Genomic DNA, 25217 nt, shown 5'->3' with positions numbered 1-25217 from the left:
GGGCAAGACGCGCTTCACAACCCCAGCGACCACTAATAATTCTCTACCTGTTGGGATGTAAATTTTTCCCGAGAAAAAAAAATAGTATAAATAAAGAAGAGAGAAATAATGGGTACGCGAGGATTTGGGAATTTTTTATGGTAATGAACCCAAAATTGAACCCGGGCTTAAAGTTCCGCCGAGAATAGTTCCCTCAGTAATTAAAGTGAAAGGAAGTTCGGGTCTCTTAAAACGATGCTGCTGATGATGTTGATGATGATGATGATGATGATGATGATCTACTGGGGAGCTCGTAACCTGGACACCACCAGCAGGAGAGGCAACAGCAGCAGCAGGAGAGGCAACAGCAGCAGCAGGAGAAGCAGCAGAAACAGCAGTAGCAGGAGGAGAAACAGCAGCAGCAGAAGCAACAACAGAAACAACAGGAGAAGCAACAGCAGCAACAGGAGAAGCAGCAGCAGCAAGAGAAGCGACAGCAGCATCAGCAGCAGGAGAAGCAACAACAGGTATATTAAGACCTGGTGGCGGCGCCTGACGAAGCTCTGGTTGCGGTAAAACAATCAGCACACAATTAGTCTTCAGTTGTCTAACAGGTTCCTTGAAAAAGGCGGCTGGAAAACGTCGAGCCTCTGCCAGGAATACAAATGGCAGCCGATCCTCCAAATGCTGACTTGGATGACCGGCTGACTGGCTGGGCGGACTTAAGTTCAATCTATATTCACACGTTCGTAAAATCGTAGCTGCCTATTCACCCTCTGCCGGTAATTAATTTATGTTTAGATCTGTGCAGCTTGGGTGTTTACCTCGAGAATATCTACAACCACGAGGTAAATTGTTTCTGTGTTCAGGTGTTCACAAAGTAACCCTGCAGAGTTCATCTCGTAAACCGTAAACAACAGAGAGAGAACTAATGTTCTTTCAAAAGTTCATATTTTCGTCACCGCTTGTCCCTGCAGAAAAACTCGAGATCCAGAATGTTAACGAAGGAGGAGGAAAAAGAGACTTACAAAATAAACCCTCTGAGCTGTGACCATCATGTGACGTGTAGCGAGGCTGTCCTCCACACCTCCCTCAAGTACACAACGAGTCATGGTAAGTGACCTGCTTGGTGTGATCTCTTAGTCAGCTGAACACATCTTGTTGTCAGCACGTATGACTGTCCATAGTTTAAGATACTGACAGTGATGACACACAAGCAGGTGGGAGTCAAGGAAACATTGTTGAGGAAATATAACTCAACAGGTAGTGTATTAAACACCTGGACGATGACTGGCACTCAGGTGACCTTAACTTACCCAGAGTTGAGTAGTCATGACTCCTGGAGGTCAGTGAACACGACACCTGGAGATCAGTGAACACATCTGGAGGTCAGTGAACACGACACCTGGAGGTCAGTGAACACATCTGGAGGTCAGTGAACACGACACCTGGAGGTCAGTGAACGCAACATCTGGAGGTCAGTTAACACAACACCTGCAAGTCAGTGAACACAACACCTGGAGGTCAGTTAACACAACACCTGCAAGTCAGTGAACACAACACCTGGAGGTCAGTGAACACAACACCTGGAGGTCAGTGAACACAACACCTGGAGGTCAGTGAACACAACATCTGGAGGTCAGTAATATACGCAGAGAGAAAACAACGGCAAATTTAAGACGACGGGAGAGAGTCAACGACCTTGTTAGCGTCACACATTCTTGCAACCCCACCCCCCACCTCCCCCCTGGCGTAACTAGTACAGATAGTGTCATGAGCCATCAATACCTTCAAGCTAACAATACTCCTTCATAATTTTCTCCATTTTTTTCCCCAGTATAACACCAAAAAACTTACCCCCGACAGGTTGGTTATATACAGTTGATCGCTGGTGCTCTTAGATTCACCTATGGAAAAACAATGGTGCTGGTCGTAATATCTAATTGAATATCTTGCATTACGGGACCAGCTAAGTGTGTGTGTGTGTGTGTGTGTGTCACTAACTTGATATTTGTCTGTTTTTTTGTCTGTCTCCTGTCTGTCAATATTTCTGTCTGTCGGTTTGAAGTTTTGTCTATGTCTGTATTTACGTCCATCTGTCTGTAATTGTGTCTGAATGTCTGTTTGTGCAGCACGATAACCACCCCTGCCTCAACGGGTAAATGAAGTATGTTTACATTACACACACACACACACACACACACACACACACACACACACACACACACACACACACACACACACACACACACACACACACACACACACACACACACACACACACACACACACACACACACACACACACACACACACACACACACACACACACACACACACACACACACAGGGACATAAAACAGACGGTATTTTATTGTGTTTACAGTGACAGAAAAAACCCGGTTACTTTTCTGTTGTAAGAGTCGAGCCGCTTGTTGCTTTCGTTATTCCCTGGAGTTCAAAGAAATACCCGAAAAAAATAAAGCAAGTTAAAAGAAGAAATTCCAAGAAAAAATAAAATAAATGGTGGGGAAAAATAACGAAATAGCATTAGTGTATGAGATAACAATAGTGGCTGGGAGTATTACGTGCCAGGGAGGGAGGTTAAGTGTGTTCACGGATGCCAATAGATGCCATCATGTGTCAACAAGTGTCTATGGGTGCCAACAAGTGCCTGTAGCCGCCCACAGGTGCCAACAAGTGTCCACAGGTGACATCATCTACCAGGGTTATGTTGTTGTAGACTATGGTGCTTGATCTATAAGGGTTATGAAGCACCGACCTCAAATATTAGTTACACACAGGATCACTACACAAGCACCTGGAGTTAGAGTCTCACCCTCTGGAGTAGACTCGGGGTACCACCTGTAAACTCATGTCAACAAATCGTGTTATCAAAGACATATGTTAGTCGAGCTTTGTTTTATTACTTTAATATCAGCTTCACTAAAAACCAGTTTACTTAACCTGGATCTCAGCTGCCGGCGTATGAGTCGCATTAATTCATGGAGTCGAGTAATGATGGTGTAGTGTTGTGAGAGAGACTCGCATTATGAATTTATCTTCCTCAACTATCGATCTAAGAGACACGTCATATGAAACCTGACGATGAGATTTGATGTTGTGAGGTAAGAGTGGTGTTGAGTGACAGGAAACAACAGGAGGAAATAAGGGGTTGGGTTTGGTTGGGTTTGGTTGGGTTTGGTTGGGTTTGGTTAGGTTATGTTAGAGGGGTGCATAAAACATGTGTGGTTATGGTAATGTATGTTTACCATGTTAAGCTATCGAGATGAAGAACAGGTCATATAAACCTTGTGTGGTGGCGGTACTGTGTCTTTACCATCTCCAGCCACAGCTAAAGTTCCCCCCTCTTCCCCCTCCCCCCCAAAAAAACCCTTGTTTGGTTGTGTTTCTGTATAATTACCATCTTGAACCCCATCAGTTTAAATCATATAAGACTTGTGTGTGTGGTTTTGGTGTTTCACATTTACTGTGTGTGAGCGGTGGCGGTACTGTGTGTGTATCTACCATCTTGTGACAGCCAGCTTAGAAGGCCACGTACAGCGTGTGTGTCTGTCGGTACTGTAGATTTATAGTGAAGAAGATCGTAAATCGTGCAGTACATTATGTTGCAGGAAAGACTCCAACACTCACCGCCCTCCTTGTCTGCCAGCCAGCCAGCCAGCCGGTCCACCGTTCGCTTGTTGGAGGCCAATTTTCTTTAATTGAAAGAGCTCTGAGTGTTGATCTTAGATGCAATACCTTCGCTGTCATTATACGAAACTGTTTGGTAGAAAGACAATAACTTGGAGCCAAAGACATGATTCTGACAAGGACTGAGTGAGACATGATGTTACTATAAGTCAACAAAACTTCCAACAGTACTTCACGAAAATTTCGATAAACGTAAAATCATGAACTCAGACTCAAATATTATTTTGAGGATTATTATAAGAACAACATTGGATATAATAAACGTATTTAGAACCAAGAAGTAAAAGGTCACTTGAGTGAATAAATAAAGAACGAATCATAATGGAAAACATCTTTATATTATTTAAAAGCAGAAATCATGTCTTTGACCTCAGCAGATACCCAGAGAGAAGTCCACAGCTTCCTCAGGTAGAATATCAAGAGTACTTTACACGACACTAATTTGCCAAGTGTAACGTCCATAAGTATGAGCTGCGGCCATAATAAGAGTAGAGGATATCAAAACATGTTCTCTGAGTATAATGGCTAAAGTTGGTGCAGCCAATTTCTTATCTAATAATAAATATAATATAAGATATCATTATGAGGCAATAATATCACAGGCAGTTGTAGTCGCTGTTTATCATAATGCCTCCTCCCTTGTCTGGCCGTCACTTAAGTCATTGTTTAGTAATTAATTTATCCAAACTCCTCTGAAGGGCTTGGTGAAATGAGGAACTATCTGTCTGTCCTCTTGTTTGGCCCGTTATCCCTCCCCTCCTCTGCCCTCCCATCCCCCTCCCCCTCCCATCTCCCCCAGTCACAAAAACAAGTCTTATATTAAAAAAAATAATGGTAACACAATAATCTTACTAAGAGACTAAACCTTCCTTGAAATATATCTTACTTAATAAAATAAATAACTCTTAGAAAAAAACCCCTAAAGATAACTGGAAAAAGGCGAGATAACTAGATAAAGTGAAAATAACGTAGGTAATATTGAAAGATAAATAAAATTATACTTGAGGGAGACGCCAGGACCCAGACGAGCACCACAACAGATAAACAAAGTCATATTAATAAGGCAACAAAAGATTCATCACCAAACACAAACATTTCTATAGTCCTGTAGCCATAAAGGGAAGACCTGGAGCCAACACAGGTACCACTATTCCACGTACTCTGTTTTTGTGGTTAATAAATATCACAATTAAATATATTACTATCATTATCATACAGAGGGTAATTACTCAGTCTACACACAGGTACAAACCCTTCGACCCGTAACATCTCGTGGTGCTGTATAATTATTCTGGTTTTGCCACTGTGCTAAGGCAGCAAGCGTTCAAGGGTAACTGAACAGGATCTATTTATGAATGAGGATATAATGGTAAAACATCATTATTTATTGTACTTACACTGTAATCAACTAAAATAAGATCAAAGTGTCATAAAAAAACAAAAATGAAATAAAATAAACTGGTTTTATATACAATACACACTTCCTTCTGGGATCTACAGAGGGTAAGGTGTTGGAGTGACTGGTACCCCCTGGGTTGATATTTTCTGTCACCTCTAGGTAGTAGGTAGTAGGCAGCTACCAAACAGCGAGGTACTACTGCCTGGGAAGATATTGGAGGCACAATGTGTAATGGTAGAGCTGCCATGCACAGGCCAACCGGCCTATTGCAGACTCCTTATTTTCTTATGTTCTTATATGGCATTACAAAAATTGTGACCAAATCCCAGGTTGTTGATCTGACTTTCTGCCTCATTTACACACAATTACAGGGTCTCAATTGTTTCTCTTACTTTGACAACACAACATACATATATTGTTTCTCACTTTTGATCCTTTTTCTTAATTTTTGTACTTATTTATGGTTCTATATTATTATTATTATTATTATTATTATTTTTAGTGTTATTATTATTATTATCATTATTATTTTATTATTTCATGTAATTTTTTATTTTTTATTAAAAAATTTATTTACTATGAATTACTATTATTATTATTATTATTATTATTATTATTATTATTATTATTATTATTATTATTATTATCATTATTATCATTTTTATTATTGTTAGTAGTAGTACATTTTCGCCCCCTAGGCCCCGATGTGGGTCAGTGACCTGTGCCCTGGTGGGCTAATCCCCGTAAAAAAAAAATCCGAAGAAATTTGCATGCTTATCATGATTTTCCTTGCAAAGTTAACATTATGCCATTAAGATATTAATTCCATTGATATCAAACACTGTATAAATATTGTTCATAATAAGAAGAAAATGTAGTATGCAATCTTCACCTCAACTTATTCATAAATAAATTAATTCAGCACAAATATCACGAAAAGACACTTGACTCCAGACCAGCAGTGACCAACTCTCACCACGACCAATAAGGACCACTGACCTCTGATGACCTCCCTTGACCGCCTCACCTCAAGAACTGTTACTCTTCCATACTGACCTAACCTAACCTGCCCTGACCCGTGGCTCAACTGGTGGTGTCAGTGACTTCTTCAGGATGAGTGTGTGAGTATGATAGCTGTGGTCTCTCGTGTATAAATGATATTAATCACAGCCAATGAATACCTGACCATGGTATTAGATAAACGGGACCAAATTCGTGGCCAGCAATGATAGTAAACCAATATAAAACAGCTTAGGAATTTAAAAGAACAAAAGTGAGTCTAACTTAAGCGATGTTTAAGAATAAGAAGATTCTGTGAGGATTAATTACAATACGCAGGAGGGGGGAGGGGGGAGGTGGTTCTAAGTTTCTTGTTGCTGAACAGTTTTTAAGGGAGAGATACAGAAGTTCAGCCCAACAGCTACAACAACTACTAGTACTGACCAACCTGCCCCCCCCCCCTCCCCCCATGCATGTTAATGACCCCGTGGACATCCCAATCACAGTCATTACTGGGATAATATCAGAGGCCGCTGTGTGTTCGGTCCAACCTTTGCCTAATTACTACACCTGAATTGCTTCATCCTTGCTCGCCCGTAAGTGAGTTCCAATACCCGCACGTATAATTTCTCGGTTGCCCGGATGACTGGTGGGTGAGGACGGTAGTGTTGTCAGACGGGTACCGAGTTGTCCCGCGGTAATCACCACTTTGGCCAACATGATGACCCCACTTTTTAATTAGTGGGCGGACGATACAGCCGCATTGCTTCAACTTCCAATTTTCTTTTTTCTTTTTTTGGGGGGGGAGAATGACTTGACAGTTTACTTGCAAGCAATTAATTGAAACTCTAACATAACAATTTACATATAGACGCCATTCTTGTTGAGTTTCCCGAACCTGACAGACTTTCGGTGTAAAGTAACTCTCTCGTAAAGTAAAACAAAATAATTCACGTAAAACATTGAACATCCTCTGATCTTGTACAACTAGAGGGCGGTCGGCCACGTCTTGCATAACCAATTAAATGACCATTGTACAAGAGGTTTACCCCAAGAAGCTAATGACCCTTACACATGTGAACGGTACCGAGGCCAAGAGCAGCGAGCCACGGCCAAGATCAGTGAGCCAAGGCCAAGAACAGTAAACCACGGCCAAGAACAGTGAGCCACGGCCAAGAACAGTGAACCACGGCCAAGAACAGTGAGCCACGGCCAAGAACAGTGAGCCACGGCCAAGAACAGTGAGCCACGGCCAAGAACAGCGAGCCACGGCCAACAGATATGGCATATAAGAGCAGACGGTGTTTCTCTTTGGCGGGTTTAGGCTACACTGCTGACCAATGCCTTCAAGACCACCCACAACACACTATAGCTCAGGCTATTACAGGGACACGACTGTAGTCTTCGCTGTATCCTGTGTGACTCTACAAGAACGTTCCCTGCCTTTATACTTGTTACTATAAAGTCCATGCTATAGGTCACACTTACCCAACACACTACAGGTCACACTCAGACTGCACATTATAGGTCACACTTACCCAACACACTACAGGTCACACTCAGACTACACACTATAGGTCACACTTACCCAACACACTACAGGTCACATTCAGACTACACACTACAGGTCACACTTATCCAACACACTACAGGTCACGCTCACCTACTCTTAGGAACTATTATCTCTCGGAGTAATATGCCTCAGAAACTCTTTAACAGGATGCCTTATGTCTCAATAACTCAGTAACTAACCTTCAGAATCACACTGTGCTGAGGGGTCCTGTTTGTTGTGGTTCAGTCAGTATAACATATGAGTGGACGAGGCGAGGCATCAGAACCAAGAACACTTCACCAAACAACTGAAAAAAAAGAGTTCTTATCAGTTTATTAAATCCTATGTGTCCAATAACTATAACTACGAAGCTATTATACAGACATTATGTATCGCTAGTTACTAATGGACGGGTCTTGGAGGGCGGGCGAAGAATCATTCCTCTGGCAGTCTCAGGTTTACCCACTGGATGGATGTAATCATGTGCTACAACTCTTCCTCCTTATCATATCATGTAAAATATACTACTCAAATGTACCACTGATAAGGGTAATACATCTCTCTCCTCTTACTAGTTATCCCTCATCGTGTATGTCCACCTCGTGTTGTATTATCCACCCCGTGTTGCCAGTGTTCTAAGAGGGCCTCGGTCCTTGCACGCTACACGGTCGTAAAGAAAGCTACCGTAGTATCTAATTGCTCGGTTGTGTCCAGGACTCGCTATTGAAGATAGACTATAACTACCTGACCATGGAGGAGTGGTCGAGGTACTTATCTCCCTGGTTACGAGATTTTGTTATCTCCTTTTTGTAAATGTGTCTCCATTGTGATTATACATATTGTAAAGGACAGTATATGGTAACTACTGCTTAACTTATTCCATCTAGTACTTTTAGGTTCAGGGATACAACATTCTGTAATGGTTGTAAAGCCGTCATGTTAACACACGGGGAAGAGAGGACTCAAACAACAGCGTTACACATCCCTACGACGCCACCGCCACCACCAGGCGTCACTGAACACTGAGGCATTTCCACTAAGGGACCACTTTTTCTTCGAGGTACTGGGGCCCGAAGAGAGACGTGCCGAGCCACCTGGTGCCAGCCGCGGCCGAGTGTTGACCTCGCCGCCCCCCGGGGCCTGATAAGGGAGGGTGCTGATAGCAAGAAAACCCGTGTTGCGTTGAGGGCCACGTGATTTATGGCGTCCAGTTCGAACCTCCTGATGGTGGGTGGGTGGGTGGGTGGTGGGTTGCAGGATGGTTGGATGGGTGGGTGGATAGATGGGTAGGTGGGTTGGGGATTTTCATGTTGAATATATGAGAGAATAGATGGATAGGTAAGTGAGAGGACTGGCAGGTAGCTGGGTCGGTCTGTGGTTCGGCTGGTAGATCGCTGGGTAGAGGGATGAGTGTGTGTGTTTATGGTGGGTTGGGCGACTGAATGGATGGTAAATGAATGGATAGGCAGAGATGAGTGGCTAGAGGGTCAAACAGAGGGACGCGTGGCTGAGTAAACAATCGAATGAATAATAGGAAGGGCACAAGAGTAGGGGCGACATGAGGCGGGTGGCAAGGTGGGTGGTTGGATGTCAAAAAGAGCATCTGGGTGGCTGACAGGACTAATGAGGAGAGGGATGACCATCAGGGTACTTAACTAAACATAAATTCTTCCCCATCGAGAATGTCTGTCAACATCTTACCAACTCTTTAATCGGTGGACGAAAACTTGGGCCACTACTCCAAGACGATACGAAAATGACAGTCGTCTTCTCGTTACCTTTATGACAATCAATTTAGACCAGGTACTGCCAAGGTACAACTAAACCCTCAGGTATATACCCCGGCTGGTTATTCAACTCTGCTGTTATCGTGATGGGCAGAGGCGTTTTACCGACCCGGGAGCCAGTGGGTGTAAGACGAGAGCCACCGGTTTCAACATATTAACGTGTGTGATGGAAGAAGAATTTGGTGAATTTACTTGAATTTTTTCCCCTTCATTTTTTAATAACTTTGCTCATAAATGGTTATTTTCAGTGTCGTTCCTGATAATGGATTACCTGGAGATTAAATTGATGACTTCCCAATTTGTATAACATTATTGCCTGTTCTTCAAGAGATAAATACACAAAAAAAAAAAACACAGAGAACAGTTGAGTGAAATTAGTTATGAACTTGATAAAGAGTTCAGCCAGTCATGCGTAGAGCCAATACAGAGCACATTAAGTTATCTCTGCCTCCAACATAGAGCGTATTAAGTCCTGTTAGAGGCCTTTGTCGAGTTCAGTAAACCTTGCTATACCACAACAGGTGTTTAGCCTCTGTTACATAACCCAGGACCTCGGGAGCCTTAACCCGGTATAAGATCATTAACCCCGGTATAACTCTAGGACCCAGGAGAGTACTAACCCCTAGGACGAGGATAGTACTAGCCACTAGAACGAGGATAGTACTAACCCCTAGGACGAGGATAGTACTAACCCCTAAGACGAGGATAGTACTAACCCCTAAGACGAGGATAGTACTAACCCCTAGAACGAGTATAGTACTCACCCCTAGAACGAGGATAGTACTAACCACTACATCCTTCACTAGTCAAGGTGGACGAGCAGGTGGACCCCCAACTCCTGTGTGATTCTAATTAAGATATACCTAAGGTGGAAATGGCTCGCCCTCTGTAATGTTGATAATTGAATAACATTATCAGAGTAAAGAATGGGGAGGGGGGGGTTGATGGGGGGCTGAGATGAGGATGGGGGAGGTGATGGGGATGGTGGGGGTGGAGATGAGGATGGGGAGGTGATGGGGATGGTGGGGGTGATGAGGATGGATGGGATGGAGATGAGGATGGGGAGGTTATGGGGATGGAAGATGGGAAAGGAGATGAGATGGGGATGGGGGAGATGAGGATGGGGATGGGGAGGAATGGAGATGGAAGATGTGGGTGGAGATGAGGATGGGGAGGATGGGGATGGGGTGGGGGGTGGAGATGAGGATGGGGAGGTGATGGGGATGGTGGGGGTGGAGATGAGGATGGGGAGGTGATGGGGATGGTGGGGGTGGAGATGAGGATAGGGAGGTGATGGGGATGGAGGATGGGAAAGGAGATGAGATGGGGATGGGGGGGAGATGAGGATGGGGAGGAGGATGAGAATAAAGATAAAATGTGTTGTGGAAAAGAATAGGGAGAAAATGTGATGGGAATGAGGTGCTCCCGACGCTAAGATTTTATTCAGGCCACACCAACAAAATAATTTTATTCACCTTAAGAGAAAACCTCCACCACTGAAAGAGTTAAAACTTATGTCGAATAACAACGCTAAGTTTCAAATCCCCAATCCCTTAAATTGACTCTTTAAGGAACACGTAAGACAACAGCCTTAATCCTTTAAATCAAACTCTAACTTTAAGACACAATAAATAGTCATAAGCCATTTAAATTCCGCCATAAAGAAACACTAAACCTTCAACTTTAATTAGTCCTTCATATCGCCCATTAAATAACAAATCTCAAGTCTTACTTTTTTTTTTTACCTTTTTTAAGACCCCAACACACCCCCTCCCTCTCTCTCTCTCCCTCCCTGTAAGACTGGGCCAACCCGCCTTAAAGCACACGGACGCGTCAGTGGAAAGAACACATGTTTGTTTATGAAGTACACACACACACACACACACACACACACACACACACACATACACACACACACACACACAACACACACACACACACACACAAAAGTACTCAGAACTCAAGAACTTACTGATGTCTTTCCTTTTCTTATACGACGACGACTTGCCAAGACGTATGGCTCAGAGAGATGAATATTAATAACTATAGGAAAGATGAGAGAGAGAGAGAGAGGAGAGAGAGAGAGAGAGAGAGAGAGAGAGAGAGAGAGAGAGAGAGATACTTAACTCGTCAAGGTATATCCACTTAGCTCACAGTAACAAGTGGAAGGTTAAGTGGTCATGATCCGTCTTCCCGTAGGGTGTTAAGAATAAAGGACCTTATGGTGTTTCCCTGTGTGTGTGTGTGTGTGTGTGTGTGTGTGTGTGTGTGTGTGTGTGTGTACTGAATTGTATAGTAATTTAAGAGCGGGTTAACAGATCATTCAGATAATATCTTCTCTTCTTCTGTACGCAGTTACGTTATCGCCTCTTCATCGCTCAAGTACACACACACACACACAACACACACACACACACACACACACACACACACACACACACACACACACACACACACACACACACACACTCAAGCAGAAGGTTTCAAGGAGCTGAGTTAAAAGCCACCAGAAATCTCTATTCCTTTACGTCCTCTTAATAAAATCAAATTCTCAAAAGTCGGGTTTTTACTTGTGGGGAAAAACACAGACAAATGGTATTAATGTCTTTTGTAAACCCGAGTCGTAAAGCGTTTAGTAATTGAGGTTTCGTGTTTTTGCTTTTGGTTTATTGACAGTGGAGAGATACAGCAGCGGCGAGGCGTAAACAAACCTATAAACACATGTAGAACCGCAAGTCTCGAGCAACCTTGTTAGCCAGTTGTCCCTCCAGGCCAATGACCCTTCTCGCTATACCACCAGCTGATGTCTTCACCATATCCCTCCGCTTCTCTTCCCGCTCTTCTCCCTATCGTCTTGGTGTGTGTGTCTTACTTCTCATACCAGTAACTCTATTTCATCTTTAATTTCCCTTATTTATCTATCTCCTTTTCTCTCTCATCTCACCACATCTCTCTCATCTCACCACATCTCTCTCATCTCATCATATCTCTCTCATCTCATCACATCTCTCTCATCTCACCACATCTCTCTCATCTCACCACATCTCTCTCATCTCACCACATCTCTCTCATCTCACCACATCTCTCTCATCTCACCACATCTCTCTTAGTTGTGGTATTTTCCTTGATCCCAGAATATCTTTTTCCTCACTACAGCATCTCCCTCTTATCACAATACCTTCATCTTATTCTCAAATCTCTTTCTTGTCCCAGCATCCCAGTTCTTACCTGTCACACTTAACTCTTTATCTCAGCATCACTCGCCTCTTCACAGCATCTCTCAGCACCCTTCACCACCTCATCCCTCCCGTCAGCTTCTATTGTATCGTTCTCTATACATCTCACACCTGTTTCACGTTCAACCATCTTCCTCTGCCTTTTCAACCCACCATCTTCCTCTTCCTCACCGCAACACCTCCACCTCCCCCACATTCCATCCACCCACTCCACCTTCCAGCGCCTCTCTCCACTCCCCCTGGTCACACTCCACCGCGCTTGATACACACAGGAACTCTCCATGCCTACAACTCATCTTCATCTCTTGCTGTCATCTCATTTGCCTTATCTGACCATCTACGGTACTCGGCAGACGCTCTTAGTTAGCTGGAAAAGGACGAGAAGACCACTAGGTGTGCTGAGGACTTCCACACCACAGGCCCTCGAGCTGCCACTACCTCGACCTTCACAGACTGGGTCTATCATAATTACTTTCAGCCTGGATGAAACATGGGCGCTATTCATGGCACAACGAGGAGTAGAGGGTGGGCGGGGAGGATAGGGGGGGGTAGGAGAGGAGGAGTGGTGAGAATATGGGGTAGGGTAGAAGAGGTGAGGGTGGATGGGGAGAATATGGGGGTAAGTTAGAAGAGGTGAGGGTGGATGGGGAGAATATGGGGGTAAGTTAGAAGAGGTGAGGGTGGATGGGGAGAATATGGGGGTAAGTTAGAAGAGGAGTGGGGATGGATGGGGAGAAAATGAGGGAAGGGGAGATGAGAGGATGTGGAGTGGGGAAGCCCTTAACACCCCTGGACACGAACTGTCTCCACTTGGCATTAACATAGAGACAACTTACAATTCGGTAGCGGTGGCCGAGGGGCATCCTGTGGTTTATTCTTTTATAGTAAGGCGGGGTGCCGTAGACGTGGCTAACAGATCCGAAGTGTTAAGGTTATTATTCCGGGATCTATGCATATGTAAATTAGCCATAAAGACCTTTGTGGGATATTACTGTCATGCTTCCGAAGATAGGTTCCTCCTCGACGATATCAAGGAAGGAGAGAGCGAGGTCCTGGTCCTGCCTGCTGGCCTCTGGTACCGAAACCCAACTTTTATGGCAACGGTTAAGGATCTTTGGTTTTAATTGCGAGTTAATAACATCAAGAGACTCTCACAGCCACTTTTTGACTCGAGTATTTTTATAGGGTGGTTGAGACGACGTTCTTAGCCAGTCACCGTGACCATCACCTTCAGTCACCACCGATCCCCGGAGTCACCTCACATTATTTTTACTGTCCACGAGTATCAAAGACAATGAGGTGTCTATGATCTTTATATAACGCTTTAAATAGAGACTTATTATGTGTTTAGATGGTAGACTTACTTTTAGACGTACAGTATGTTGTTGAAGGTCGGAAGATTTTAAATATTTTTTTTTTACAATGGCCTCCATATTTAGGTAACTTCCACATGATGTATAAAATGCGTTATCCACTATGCAAACTTCATCTGGTGTGTGTGTGTGTGTGTGTGTGTGTGTGTATGTATGTGTGTGTGTAAACTTCATCTGGTGTGTGTGTGTGTGTGTGTGTGTGTGTGTATGTATGTGTGTACGCGCGCGTGTGTGGGTGTACGTATTTAAATATGTACGTATATCCGGTAACTCGTCCACTTGTTCTTGTATTCTTGTGTGGTACCGCGACTAAATACCTGTTCATATTATGGCCTTGCTAATGAGGTGATGTCCGCATGTAAGTAGCAGGTTGGCCAGGTATAACTCAACCCTCCACCACACATTCCATCTAAAGTGGGATTTAAAATAGCTAATGATCTCGCCGTTGACTTTGGTATTAAAAGTTCTCTATTTTTTCTTAATCAATAAAAGAATATTCATGTACCTGACAATGTTACAGTAAACTCAGGCACGGAACACTGCTCTTACATCGCCATCAGCCTGTCCAAAACTCTTCCTTATTTTCAGTTTTAATTAAGCGATTCTTGTTTGTAATATTAATCACCATTGCCCATCACAGTGCACGTCATTCTCGGTCATCACTACACGGGTGCAGACTAAAACCCGTTCATGAGCCTCGATCAGTTTCAGGGCCACATCTGACTAGAGATCTTACCTCTCTCTCTGTTTGTGTCTGAAGTTCATATACTTTGTCAGATCTTTCTACTTATAGTTGTTTATTTTGGTTGTGATGCCGTGTCAGATCATTCTACTTACGTATCATTGTGGTCATAATTGTCAGATCGTTCTAGTTGTTTGTGTGTTGTGGTCAATGACGTGTTTTAGATTTTCCTCATTAATCATGTTTGTAGTTATGTCTTTCACTGTGTCTACCTCCCGTTCTACCCCTCCCTTTACCCTTGAACCTCAACACACGCGAAGCTTCCCTCCACACACACGTCCCTTATCGCATGGTGTGGTGGCATCTGAGTCACATTACACCTGGTGAAGGGAACTGGAGCGATGTTTAGTGTATTGCTATCAGTGTAGGAGGGGAGGCGGCTGGTGCTGTCACTCCTCTTACAGTGATCTTACACGAAGGTCTGTTTAGTTAGCCCCGGAGTAGATGGAGGAAATGGGTGGGGCGTGGGTGGAGATGGGTGAGGGCGTGGGTAGAGAAGATGGGTGTGGCTTGGGTGGAGGAGATGGGTGGGCATGGGAGAGGGTGGAGGGTGGGGCGTGGGTGGAGATGGGTGGGCGTGGGTGAAGGTGGAGGAGATAGGTGGGGGCGTAGGTGGAGGAGATGGGTGGGGGCGTGGGTGAGGTATTTCTTGGTCTTAGTGATGGATGGTGAGGGAAGAACTAGGAGGGGAGCAGTAAGTCTGTTTAATTGAGGTATTATAATTAGTCCAGGGAGTCTGATTGTTGTGGAGAGAGAGAGAGAGAGAGAGAGAGAGAGAGAGAGAGAGAGAGAGAGAGAGAGAGAGAGAGAGAGAGAGTAAACCAGAACCCACACACACACATAACTCTTCCTTGTTTGCTAAAGACAACTAACAAAACCCATAACAAAATTAATCAAGACACAGCACCACCACGCAGCAGGAACCTGAATGACTCCAGTGAGAGGTACTTGTTCTAGCTGCCCACAACAACAGCGAAAGATTCCAACGCCACAAGAATGAAGTTCTAGTTTCATTTACTTGATGAGGAAGATCAAGGAGGAGCTGGGGTCTGGTGGTGGTGGTGATGATGAGAGGTTTATGGAATGGCTCTCAGAACAACATGTTAATTTGAACCTTCCCGCTTACATGCAAATGAGTACGATTCCTATCGCGACCAGCTGGGGCTACTGTAATGTGAATTGGCTCGCGGGTTTATCGCTGAGAAGAGGGCTATTGTGAGGAGGAAGAGGAGGAGAAGGAAGAGTAGGAAGAAGGGGAAGAGGTGGATCAGTGAAGTGTATCATCCCCCCCCCCCCAGCCACAAAGGAGCCATTGTTAGGCAAATCACTCGGTCGAACCTGGCTATCAAAGCGGCAGGAAGGAGTACAGTATATATATACAGCCAGTGAGAAGAGTCATCACCTGGCAGTACTTAACACAGTCTTAATCAGAGCGAGACTCCTGCCATAAGTCAACACCGGGTACCAAGAATCAGTCATCTGGCACCTGAACAACCATCCCTCATCAGTCAGCTTCGGGAAGACAGGTAACGTGAAGACAAGACGAAGACATAACATAATAAATTTCGGCCCAAAAGATATGGATTGATATTTATTCAGTAAAATCGTCTTGAAAGATTACAATTGGTTTAGCATGTATAGAGACAATGCCAGGTATGCAAGTCACCATGTATATAAACAATGTAGGTATACAGTTCAGCAGGTATATACACTGTAGCTGACTTTGTTCGTGCTGATCATTACTAGGTACATTTTTCTTAACTAAATCAGCAATAAAATATCCAAAGCACATGTATTTAATGCCCATATCGCCACGTTAGAGTCAGCTATTACAGAACCAGAAGTGTCAGCGGTACAGTAGATGGGAAGTGTCAGCCGTACAGTAGATGGGAAGTGTCAGCCGTACAGTAGATGGGAAGTGTCAGCCGTACAGTAGATGGAAAGTGTCAGCCGTACAGTAGATGGAAAGTGTCAGTCGTACAGCAGGAGAGAAGAATCAGCTGTACAATAGGAGATAAGTGTCAGGCGCACGTCAGGTAGAAGTGTCAGCCGTCGTCAGTAATTAAGTGAACTAGTCCCCCATGAATAGCATCAGTAGTGAGTTATGCTTATCTCAATGACTCATTCTGTAGGAAAAAACAATTGACGTGTAAATCACCTATTTGATCCTCGTTATCACGGCATCAACAATAGTAATTGGTCAGACGACACCTGGTGGCTATTGTTAACACATGTTCGACCTGTCTGCCTTAATAATACAAATGTTAATTCTTTAATATCAATGTAACTTATTGACAGAGAAAATATAATGACTAACAGGTATAAATCACCTTATTGATATCAGGTGTCGCCCGGAGCAACACTTACTCAGTGGTGTTCTCCTCAGAGGTAGACAGCCCCAATAACCCGCCTCTACTGACTTGACTTGACTGTTTTCACCCTAGAGAGATATTAAAAGGTGTTGATACTCACTACGATACTAGTAATTACTGCTGATAGTCGCCGCAGTCTGTCTGGTTTCAATTTAGTTTTATCATGACAATTACATTTATATGACGAGCAAAAAAAATTACATCGGGCGGTTTTAGCTATTACAATTCCTAGCAAGGGAGACTAGGGAGATTAAACACGAAGCTAAATTAGGGAGACTAAGGAAAAAGGGAGATTGGACAATAAGGGAGAATAAGGGAGATTAGACAGTAAGGGAGACTATGGGAGGAAGACTGTAGAAATCTCCAGCCAGGGTGTAGGGTAGAGGCGGCCTCCCACTATCAGGTCGTGGCTGGTGATTTACAGCTATTGGGTATCAAGTTCAACCGAGCGTGTCCTAGGCCTCCCGAACAGCTCCTGCAATCACCGGTTATTGACCCTTTACAGGCAAGAAGGAGGAGGCGGAGGAGGAGGAGCGATTGATTGCCTCCGGGAGAACTACTACTGAGGAGGACGATGCAATCACCGGTATTTAAATGTGTTGAAACTTGTGTGATTGATTAGGTATGGTTGGTGTTATTGTCTTCGGTGTTACGCCCCCTCTTTACTACAATTACCGGTTATTAACCTTTAACTGACAAGGAGACGGGGAGGGGAGAAGGGGAGGGAGATGGGGAGGAGGGGGGGGAATGGGGAGGGAGAGGGAGGGGAATGGGGAAGGGGAGGGGAAGGGAGGGGAGGGAATGGGGGGAGGGGGAGGGGGAGAGGGAGGGGAGGGGAGGGAAGGAGGGGAGATGCACTTACAGCCTTAAAGATTATGAGTAATGTTGCCTGAATGACTGGGTGAGTTTTGACTTATACTGTCAGTGATTGAGAGACGGGGGAAGTAGCAATCACCAGTGGCTGAACTGCGAGGTTTGTTACAATCACCAGTGGTTGTTGCAAAATGAAGTGTGACGCAATGTCCAGGTCTTAAGTTTCAGGGAAAATTACAATTAGCTTCGTCGCAATCACCAGTGGTTGATAGTTTCTGTGATTTATTTAATGGAACAGTTACGGTGATTGATGCAATAGGGAGGTTAGTGATTTATTTAATGGAGAAATTAGAGTGATTGTACCTTGATTGATACTCTGGAGAAATCACCCGTTATTTAATCTGGGGTCACCATGATGGAAGAGAGGGAGGGGTAGGGAGGAAGAGAGAGAGGGAAGAGAGAGGGGAGAGAGAGAGAGAGAAGAGAGAGGTGGTGGGGGAGGGGATGAGAAAGGGGGAGGTAACAGAAGGGAGAGGTGGGAAGGAGGTGCACTTCACAGTTAACTCACATCTCCAACCAGAGTTTTTCATACACAACAGTTGTTCACAATACACTCTCTATACACACGTCACGTATATAAATAAACAATAACTCTCAACTACGTAATTCACACAACCACAAACTACAACATAATCAAAAGGTAACTGTAGTCACGAAGTAAAAACAGGTCATTTGAGATACTGACTATCTATACGTGCTGCTAATGAGAGCGTCTAGTTATCTAGCGCCGAGTCCCAACCTCCTGTAGTGAGATTAATTTACTTATGCTATCGAGAAATAAAGATATAATTTGGTTATTGTAGAGACGTTTCGACTAACAAACACACAACTGCTGATTGAAAGAACCACCTTCGTCTGACAGTGTTTATAACCTCGTGGCCTCACAGTTATATGATCAAGGAAGGTATTATTTCTACAGGCCTACACTGGTCGTCGGCTAGCCTATATCTACCTTGATTTAATGATATTAGTCCTCTCATTTTGTAAACGCACATAGATACACAGACACAGACACACACACACACACACACACACACACACACACACACAACTACAATTGACTCCTTCGCCTCTCGTGCACAGAGCTAATTATTGATCAAGAAATTATTGGGTTTACAAATTCTTGATAAAAGTGACTTATTAAGTGCCTAAAAAAACAACAAATGAGTAAACTGTAATTAGATATCTCAAATATGAACGCTCGCTGGGAGGCAAAAGTCGAAGTAAAAAAACACGCACAAAAACACACATTAAGATTGATCACTTTAAAACATCTGGACTTGGATATTTTCACCAACATACAATTATTATTTTTTTCACCTATCTCGTTTTCTAATGTCATCATAATTCCGACATTACACCCCCCACCCCCCCCCTCACTTAACCACTCATTACAATTAATCACATCAGGTAGTAGTCTATATATGTGAACTCAGGTGGATGCAATTGTCGACGGTCGAACGCTATAATCACAAACCTCAAATGAATGCGGTTGTTCCCAGACTAACGAGCAATTCCAACCCAGCTCCGAGGATGGCTAACGAGACCTGTTAAATATGCTAATTAAGAGAGCATAAACTGAGTCTACATATGCGGTACTTATGGGTTTATACTTATACAGAGAGAATCGTAAAAGTTTGGCTGCGACGGTGAGAGGGAGATGCTGATGAACTGTGATGGGGGAGGGGGAGGGAGGTGTCGAGGCTCAGGACTTGATTGACAGTGTGTGTGTGTGTGTGTGTGTGTGTGTGTGTGTGTGTGTGTGTGTGTGTGTGAAAGACAGACAGACAAACCGACAAGAGAAATTCATACATACATCTATAAACAAGAAAGAGAAATACATGCATTCATACAAACAAAAATGGCGAGTGGAAAATACATACATATATACATTTATAAACAGTGATGCACACACACACACACACACACACACACACACACTACATCAGCCCCTCCAGCACTGCACGTAGGAGCCTCACGCTGTCCACTCAGGAAATGTTACTACATAATGGCACAGAGGTCGGGTGCCGTGCCATGAAATTCAGCCGTAAATCGCCTCGGTCACACACCTCACAGTGGCTAATTGATAATGAGGTCAGGTGCTGCTCTAATCGCTCTCTCTCTCTCAGCCATGGATAAACATATGGGGTCATTAGTGCTTCATAGTTCTGCAATATGTTGTTGTTGTTGTTGTTGTTTTTATTTTGGAGCCGTTGAGTGTTAAGGTCAGGTCAGGCCACAGCTGTCAATTATCTGTCAAATAAGAAATGTTCCTTGAAGGCTCGATTTGTAAATTTTCAGTCAAACGAAAGCTGTCATCACCTTGTCAACCAACTATCACATAGTAAATTTACTTTATTTATGTTTTAACTAATATATTAACCATTTTTCAATTTTTCTTTTGTGGTGTCAACAGTGACGTCATTCGGTCACGGGGAAATATACTTTAAGATGTAGCAAGTTTACGGTGACGATGTCGTAAGTTACAGAGGTGGTGTCGCAGGTTGCAGTGGTGTAACTCAGGATATCGAGCAGGCACAACTCCCCATTTTCTGTGACGGCCGGTTGGTCGCGGAGGTAAGTTTTCTCTGCTCGAGGAACATGGCGAGTCATCCAGGAATCGAACGTAGACTTTAATCCAAGATGGTTTTGATTAGTTTAAGTTTGATTGAGTTAAATTAGGTTAGGTTTGGTTCGGTTCGGTTAAGTTTTGTTTGGTTAGATTAAGTTTTGTTAGGTGTTGTGTAACTTGGTCAAGGTTGGTGAGGTTAGGTTAAGTGAAAATAGTTAAGTTATGTTAGGCTAAGTGAGAATAGGTTAGTTTAGTTTAAGTAAGAATAGGTTAGGTTAGGTCATACTGGGGCCTATACCAACAACCTGTAATAATTAGTCGTATTATATTAGCGGTTAACAGTTTCAGGTGAAATTGAAGGGTTGATCTCGAGGCCCAGGTAACTTAACGAGCACGTGAAGCCTTGACAGTGAGGTGATGGACGACCCGCCACCCTGATGAAGTTACCTGTACACGATACTTTTTTAATTGAAACCTTGATTGGTGGCCATTGGCTATTGAGCACTCCATCCTGGGTTGAGTCTCTGGGGACGAAGAACATAAGCGAGAGGTACACACGATCTTCCCATGAACTAATTCCTCCTTGACGATGATCTATTGGACAAAATGCCATAGGAAGAATAACACATTGGACAAAATACCATCGGCAGAATAGCACATTGGACAAAATACCATCGGCAGAATAGCACATTGGACAAAAATACAATCGGGAGAATAACACATTGGACAAAATACCATCAGGATAAAAAAAAATGGACAAAAATACCATTGGACAGTTCACCCCCCCAGATAAAATACCATAAAAGAATTTACCTTATTGGACAAAACTTCACAACCAAAGTTATATATTGGACACTGGACAATTCTCACAAGAGAGTGTTTATGTCACTGAAGGAGACTCCACAAGACAAATTTTACTCTTGTACTATTAACCGCAGATGATGTCAGTGTGTCTATGGCATTCATCAAATTTTCTAATCTGTGTGTGTTTTGACTTCTATTTGGGTCGATTTAGAGCTCAGGAGGTCACGTGAGAGTTGTTATCTTTTACACGCGTTTAAACTACTTTCCCTTAATCGCTTCAGTTCATTCATTTATTTTTATCTGTCTTTATCGAGTCCTGTTGAGGTCACGGGCCTGGCAGCTTCCCTCACCGCCAACCTGGTTTTCTCGTTGACATAAAAGCCATTGTTGAGGAGTCTGTTTACACATTAGGCCAGAGAGTTTTACATATAAGGTACAATCGTGTATATATCGTCCCTGTGCTGTTTACTATCTCATAGCCAATGAGAAACTCGTTTTATTCTGGTGGTCTAGATAAGGAGTGTTGTGATTGGTTTGATGTTCTTGCTAGGTGGACGGTGATAGAATTTAAGATGCGCGTCGACGGTATGGTTGTTACTTTAGTTAGGAGGTATTGATAACCGAGGTGTATTTGAAGTGCATGTAGAGTAGGTTCAGTGGTTTCAGAGACCGTGGGGGAGGGGGGGTAAGGGGGGGGTTGTTTGCTTTCAATGGAGTGTGGATAATGGCTCTGGTCTGGGTGGGAGAAGGATCTGGTCTGGTTAGTGTGGGTAAAAAGAGGATCCCACCTGGCTACCTTCGAGTGGGTCTGTTGGGTCACAATACGGATAGAAAATTGTCATACAGCTTCCACGAGAAAAAGGAATATTGGCAGCAATTATCTGAATCTTCGGTTAGAACGACAAAAATATAAAGGCGAGTGTCGGAGCCTACAGTTAACCAGACAACTGTTGGAATGTCGACATTAAGTAACTGTCTGAATTGTCAGTCGAAAAAAACAACAACTTTGGTAGGTAACTGGTTATGTAAACAGTTATAATACGAAAGTAGAGACAATCACAGGAGGCCACACACAGACTAGTGTGGTACCTGGCTGTATTACCTGTGGCTGAGAGGAGTCGTCACCTGTGTTTACCTGATACTATCGCCTCGTACAGGTGTGGTGAGGTGACAGTGATGTAGCGAGAGGAAAAACGTCATGATTAAGTGAGGGTGAGGTGGTGTTATGGTGTTGATGCAGTGAGCTAAGGATGATGTAGTGGTTGGTGGTGATGTAGTGCTGCTGTGAAGTGATAATGTAGTGAAGAGTTTGGTGGAGACTTTGAACCGAGATTCCAAGTCAAAAGAAATAAATTAGTTAAGAGAAAAGTCCTGGATGAGATCTGCATAACACTTCTTTGTTTACAAAATTAAACGACTGAAGAGACATGGAGATCCGGAACCAAGATTCCCAATCCAGAAAAACAATACTGCCGTTGTAAGACATTGGCCCTGAAATTTGGCGGTGCATCAGTAAGGGTGAACCAGTGGGGCGTCCAGCTACCAAAAACTAGTAGAGGCGGTGAGTCTCTGGTAAGACACAAGACACTAAAAACAGTTTTGTTATATCGCGTGGGAACAGGACCTGGCTGGACTACAGGGAGTCACTGTGCTAAGGAAGGTTGGATCACAGAGACAGGTCAAGTCTGTTCCTCTCTCTACGTGGGTGATGGTGATGAAGGAGAGCTCTATACCTGAAGGACCTTAAGCAGTATTAACCGACTAATACCTTCATGTCAGACGCTGGAGTAGATCAAAGACTCTTCGATTATAGGATCATAATGAAGAAAATTATCCCAGAGAAGTCCTGGAGGTGCGAGTCTTACTGTACTATATGAGGCAGGTGTCGGCTCTCGGTGTGATATATAGGCCGGGTTTATAATATAATAAAACATTTAGTATAATCAATTGTTCGGTCCAGAAAAAAAAAACACTCCTTTGTCAGGTGTTGGATCAGCTAATGACACTGACAGAGGTCCTCTGTACTGTAAGTCTCAAGAATATATTACCATCAGATATATGAGATCCTACACTCTATTTTGTTACTCATTAGGCCTCTTGGGGGTTCTGCAGTTAGCTCTTTGCCCTTCAGGAGGTCTTGTAGTCAAAGGCCGCGGCGGTGGGAGGTCTGCATGTGTCAAGATGAACCTGTAAGATATATCGTTGCTGGAGTGAGGACCAGGGAGGAAGCAGAAGGTCAACAACAAACTGGAAGACACTAAGATCACACAACAACCTCCATCACCCTCCCTAGTGTTGTTAAGACTAGTAATACCTTCTGCCTTCACGGACCTTAAGATTAATATTTATGAAAGTTCAACATAATATTTTGGCCCATCAACAGTGAGATCAATGAGAAATACACCGAGGTTATGAGGAAAACTCTACTAAGTGTTGGTAAAGCTGAAATACTTCCTGATTTATTAACCATGAATCCTGTGGAAACGCTGCTTGACTTTACGACGAGATAGATGGGGAAAAAGTGACCATCTGGAGGTGAAGGAGAGTAATTATCATAGCTCGGGGTCTCATACTAGGAGGTAAATATAACTGTATGTAAGGAGTCGTGGATCATGGGGTGGCGCCACGCAGAGGACCACCATTGTTTTGCTAGTGACCCTGAAGGAAGACCAGTGTGTGTGTAAGTCCCTCATCCTGAAGAAGAATATCTCGTTACTAGTGTTGAGTCTACGAGTGGTTTTGTAATTAGGTGTTGGTTAAATGGCCGTTGCTAATTGCTGGCCAAATAATCCATTACGTCTACACCCAGAGGAGGCGAGGGAAGAGTAGGTGAGTGAATTAATGAATTTAGCGGTACCTTGATGGTGTACTGTTTATGTGGCGGGGGTGTAGGGGGGGGTGTGGGTGCTGGGAGGTGTTGGGCGGTGTTGGGCGGTGTGGGGCGGGATGTGGGTGCCGGGGTGTGGGGAGGGATGGGTGCTGGGGATGTTGGGGGTGTGGTGGGGGGCTGGAGGACAGGATAAATCTTGAGAGAAACAGAACTGAAGAGACACACATATATAAAAGCAGAATAGATGGTATTTAGTAGGTGGAATGAGGTCAAGGGTTGAGGGATTCAGGAGGAGGCATAAGTCTTGAGAGAGAGAGAGAGAGAGAGAGAGAGAGAGAGAGAGAGAGATGGTGGAGGATACCCAAATATAGGGAGTAAACATGAGTGAGGTAACAGATAAAGATGGAAGACGTACCGCACTGGGTGTGAGGCACGGCTGGTGTAGCGTGGGTAGAGGCCGGTGTAGCTGGTGTTGAATGAGCACCGTGGATGCAGAAGGCACAACAGCATCACTGGCAGGTGGCCCAGCAGCGTCCCGCAGCAGCACTAGCAGAGCACTTGCAGCAGCAGCAGCAGCAGCAGCAGCAGCAACACTACCAGCAGCAGCACTTGCAGCAGCAGCAGCAGCAGCACCAGCAGCAGCACTAACAGAGCACTTGCAGAGCAGCAGCAGCAGCACTAGCAGAGCACCAGCAGAGCATGCAGCAACACTACCAGCAGCAGCACTTGCAGCAGCAGCAGCACTAGCAGCACTAACAAGCACTTGCAGCAGCGCGCACTAGCAGCAGCACTGCAGCAGCAGCAGCACCAGCAGCACTAACAGAGCAGCAGCAGCCAGCAGCAGCAGCAGCCAGCACAGCACAAACAGAGCACTTTGCAGCAGCAGCAGCAGCAGCACTTGCAGCAGCAGCAGCACTAGCAGCAGCACTAACAGAGCACTTGCAGCAGCAACAGCACTAGTAGCAGCAGCATCACTAGCAGCTGC

The 25217-nt window shown here is 44.1% G+C and overlaps 1 protein-coding gene across 1 annotated transcript; it reads left to right on the top strand.

Annotated features, from left to right (window-relative positions):
* Positions 1–24708: 24708 nt before the first annotated feature.
* On the top strand, positions 24709–25014 carry LOC121857819 (ice-structuring protein 4-like). Its single transcript, XM_042354080.1, has one exon. The coding sequence runs from the start codon at positions 24709–24711 to the stop codon at positions 25012–25014; it is 306 nt and encodes a 101-aa protein (XP_042210014.1).
* The last annotated feature ends 203 nt before the right edge of the window (positions 25015–25217 follow it).

Source organism: Homarus americanus, unplaced genomic scaffold (assembly GCF_018991925.1).
Source record: "Homarus americanus isolate GMGI-L3 unplaced genomic scaffold, GMGI_Hamer_2.0 scaffold13846, whole genome shotgun sequence".
NCBI classification, from domain to species: Eukaryota; Metazoa; Arthropoda; class Malacostraca; order Decapoda; family Nephropidae; genus Homarus; species Homarus americanus.
The sequence above is the reverse complement of the archived record's forward strand: the minus strand, read 5'-3'. Positions and strand labels throughout refer to the sequence as shown.

Bases quoted from the DNA above. Each gene is read 5' to 3' on its own strand.
- LOC121857819 (XM_042354080.1), top strand. From the start codon at position 24,709: ATGAGCACCGTGGATGCAGAAGGCACAACAGCATCACTGGCAGGTGGC.